The 4,237-nt window shown below is 50.9% G+C and overlaps 1 protein-coding gene across 1 annotated transcript; it reads left to right on the top strand.

The window, feature by feature from the left end:
- Nucleotides 1-944: 944 nt before the first annotated feature.
- PRXL2B (peroxiredoxin like 2B) lies at nucleotides 945-2,976 on the top strand (the record flags this gene model as incomplete). The annotated part of the gene is made up of 3 exons (XM_044684524.1): nucleotides 945-1,106; nucleotides 1,745-1,949; nucleotides 2,925-2,976. Coding segments are annotated over exons 1-3 (320 nt in total), but the record flags the coding sequence as incomplete, so codon positions are not given.
- Nucleotides 2,977-4,237: the final 1,261 nt, after the last annotated feature.

Raw genomic sequence — 4,237 nt, forward strand, 5'->3', positions numbered from 1 at the left:
TAGTGCCCTAAACCCATTGTTTCCAATTTCTGCAAATGAGGGACAAAAGTTTATATTTTCATTTCTTCTCCAGAGGTAAGGTTGGTCATTTATCATATATAAACCCTGACTGCTTTTTTTAAACCTTCACCTTCCATCCACCTAGAATCAATACTGTGTATTGGTTTCATGGCAGAAGAGTGGTAAGGTGTAAGGCAATGGGGGTTAAGTGACTTGCCCAGGGTCACACATTTAAGAAGTGTCTGAGGTTAAACCTGAACCCAGGACCTCCTGTTTCTAGGTCTGGCTTTCTGTCCACTAAGTCTCCTAGCTGTCTCCCGATTGTTTTTTAAAACCTTTCATAACCTGACCTCGGCCTCTCCAGTCCTCTTCTGCTTTAAGTTACTCTTTTCCAGGTGCTCCGTGATCTGGTGACCCCAGCTTCCCGGTGTTTCTCATTTAGGACACCCCATTTCCTGGCTAGGACGTTTTCCTTGGCTGTCCCCCAGGCCAGGAAAATGCTCTCTCTCTCCTCATTTCAGGTATCAGTTAAAATCACCCCTTCTCCAGCAGGAAGCTGTTACCAGACCCCCTTGATTCTAGTGCCTTCGCTTAGAGCTATCTCCAGCTCAAGCTTTCTCTGTATCTGGTTTGCCCTTTAGCAGTTTGCGTGTTGTCTGAAAACTCCGGGAGGGCAGGGTTTTTGGTCGTTTTGATATTCTCAGGGTTTGATGTTGAGAACCTAACTGAGGCTTAATAAATACTGATTGTTGACTACAGTTGATCTAATTTACACACTGTCACTTTCAGCCCAGATCCCGCCTTCTTTCCCCGCCCACTCTCCCCTCTGTTTCTGCACCTCCCCCTCCGTACGTAGCCTACGCGCAAAAAGCCCCGCCTCCGGCCGGCTGAGCAACCTGATTGGTCGACGCCTCATGCATATACATATCAGGTGGTTGGTCAAACTCAAGTCTGTGTCAGCAGGGCAGCCTGGGGGCCGGGTACATCCGGCCCGCTCCCAGCTGCGGTGGGAGCTTGAGCAAGGCACCCCTGGGGGGACCGAGATGGGCACCCTGGACCTGGCCCGGGTGGGCGCTTGTGTGCTCAAGAACATAGCGACTGGAGAGGTAAGGAAAAGGAGGGCGGGGGGCTGAGCGGCTCCTACGTCGGGGGAGGGGGCCTCGGGAGTAGATGGGAGTGGGGTCCTTGTTGCCCGCCGCCCTTCCAACCTGTCGTGTGCCTCCTGGGGGCTGGAGTGCCCCTTGCACGCTTGCTCAGCATATCTCGGAGGCGAGGTCTCAGTTGCTGGCCTCCCTGGGGGTGGGGTGGGGTGGCGAGGCGAGGCGGGATTCTAGTTGAAGTCTTGGAAAAGGAAAGCGTAGTTGCCCTCCATTCTTGGGGGTAGGGTCCCCATTTCACCACTAGGGAGAAGCTGGGGAGCGGCGGGAACACGCCCCCGGGGGTGGGGCGGGGTCTCATTTGTAGCCCACAGTGGTTTGTACTTTTCAGGGAAGGGGTCGCCAGGGCACTTCTAAGAGTCTCAGTTCCCCACCTGGGGCTGGAGTTGGGGTACTATTTGTACATTTCAGAGAGGGGGTCCCCGTAAGGGGCAAAGGCAAAAAAGCCTGTAGCCCCTCCCTCCCCTGCAGCTCCCTTTGGCTCAGGACACCCTGAACTTTCCCCTACATCCTCCTGGGCCCCGCATGCCCTCCGTCCCGGAGCTGGGGGACCCTCACTGGCCTTGGCCTTCCGGTGTGGGGCACAGGCTGTGGAGCTGCGGAGCCTGTGGCAGGAGCGCACCTGCGTGGTCCTGGGGCTGCGGCGCTTCGGTTGCATGGTGTGTCGCTGGATTGCTCAGGATCTGAGCAGCATCAAGGACCTCCTGGACCAGCACGAGGTGCGCCTGGTGGGCATCGCCCCGGAGACCCTCGGCCTGCAAGAGTTTCAGGAGGGAAATTACTTTAAAGGAGGTGAGTGCAGGCAGGCAAGTGGGCAGCCCCCACTGGTGAGAGGGCAGATTCCAAACCAGGGACCGCCTGTCTCAGCTTTTACCCTGGACAAGTCATTGGGGCCTCATTTCCAATCTCCCCAATCCCCAGCACCGGACTTCTTACTGCCCAGAGTTCATTCAGAGGGTCAGCTGCACCAGCCTGTCACACTCACCAGCTGAGTGACCTTGGACAAGTCCTTTAACTTCTCTGAAACTGTTTCCACATTTGGGAAAGAATCATAATACTGGATGTACTTTCCTAAAATCTAGGTTTGGGACAAGAACAATAAAAATGATGTATTAAGTTTGGAATTATTATCTCACTTGGTCCTCACAACAACCCTGGTAGGGAGAGGCTTTAAAAAAAAAAAAAACTAAAAACCTCTTCTGTCTTAGCCTCTATATCAGTTCCTCCAAGGCAGAAGAGAGGTAAGGGTTAGGCAATTGGGATTAAGTGACTTACTCAGGGTCTCCCAGCTAGGAAGTGTCTGAAGTCAGATTTGAACCCAAGACCTCCTGTTTCTTGGCTTGGCTCCCCATCCACAGAGCAACCAAGCTGCCTTTGATACTATTATTAATCTCCATTTTACAGAGGAGGAAACTGAGCAGAGCAGATGATTTATTGGCTTGCCCAAGGTCACGCTGCTAGTGTCTGAGACAGGTTTCCCATGGAGGTCTTCCCCACTCCAAGTGCTGTCTTTATCAGTTATGCTGCCTTGTCACTTATGCTTTTTGTCCCCTAAACCTCAGCGGTCAGGAAGTAGGGGTGTTTCACTATCAGTATTGCAGGGCTCTTATTCATGGGTTCCTCTGCGATTGGGTCTCTGGCTTCCTTTGGTTAGGGGTTTTTAAATTTCTGTGGTTGGGGTCATCATTCCCTTCCTTCACTCTGTATCCGTTCGCACAAATCTTGCTGAGTTTCTCTGAATCTCCTCATACCATCTCTGTTTTTCAGAACTGTATCTCGATGAGAGTAAGCAGAGTTACAAGGAGCTGGGATTTAAGAGGTGGGTGAGACACGGGAGCCTCAGAGTGAGGGAGGGATGGATTGGGAAGAGGCAGGAAAGAGTCAGTTATGGGTTACCAGAAGTTGGGGGGGGGCAGGGGCCCCAGTGGGATACCTCACTACCCAACATTCCATACCCCACCCAGTCTGCTCTCACTGATCGGATGTCAGCTTAAAATACTCTCGGGCCATGGAAACGTTAGCCACTCCGCTGGCCAGTGGCCAGGTGCCTCCAGTCTGCTCCCTCTCCAATCCATCCATCACTCACTTGTGAATCCTAAAACACAGATTTGATCCTGTCACCCCTTTCTCAGACTCGTGGAATGGCTCCCAATTGCCCTCACGATAAAGTGAAAAATGCTTATAGCCTGGTGTTCAAAGCCTCTGGCTCTCTACTTCCTAGTGCCTCAGGCACTTCCTAGATATGTGATCCTGGGCAAGTCACTTAACTGTGTTGGCCTCAGTTTCTTCATATAAAAAATAAATTGGAGAAGAAATGGCAAAGGGTCTCTGCCAGAAAACCCATAAATGGCCCTTTGTAGCTGTGTGATCCTGGACTGGTCACTTCACCTTGGCTGCATGGAAGAGGATTGAGTATAAGGGACCTGGAAGGGTAGAAAGGGGCCAGAATGTTCAGAGTTTAGGATCTGAGCCAGAGGATTTGATATTTGATGCCAGGGGCATTAGGGAGCTGATTGAAGAAGCCGGGATGGACATCTGCCCTCTGAGGAGATTAGTTTGGCAGCTGAGGGTGTGCTGGTTTGCCTGGGAAGGTAGGCTTGAGATGGGGGACCCAGCAGCAGCCTACTGCCTGGGCCAGGTTGTGAGATGAGGGACTGCCCAGATGGGTGCTGGTGTGCCTCCCTGATCACAGTGGAGGGACCTCTGAGATGATCAGTCTAGAAAGATAACTTAGAGATTCCCCCTAATAGCCCTCATGTTTTACAGAGTGGGACATTGAGGCCAGAGAGAAAGGGGCTGGCCTTGGGTCTGAATGACCTCTTAAGGTTTTTCTAGCCACTGTCCTAAAAAACCTAATCTTTCTAGTGGCCCCATCCATTCCTTCCTTGGTTTGTTCATTCATTTAGCATTTATTAAGTGTCTATTGTTTTCAAGCACCATGGAAGCCATTCTTGTCTACAGGTCCCCAAGCTGTGTGGGTCTGATTATATACTTTTTTTGTATAATATAAAAATTTAAATATATACTTATAAACATAAAATGTGAAAATAATATTAAAATATAGAATAAAATAAATAGAT

Source organism: Gracilinanus agilis, unplaced genomic scaffold, assembly GCF_016433145.1.
Source record: "Gracilinanus agilis isolate LMUSP501 unplaced genomic scaffold, AgileGrace unplaced_scaffold52397, whole genome shotgun sequence".
Taxonomy (NCBI): domain Eukaryota; kingdom Metazoa; phylum Chordata; class Mammalia; order Didelphimorphia; family Didelphidae; genus Gracilinanus; species Gracilinanus agilis.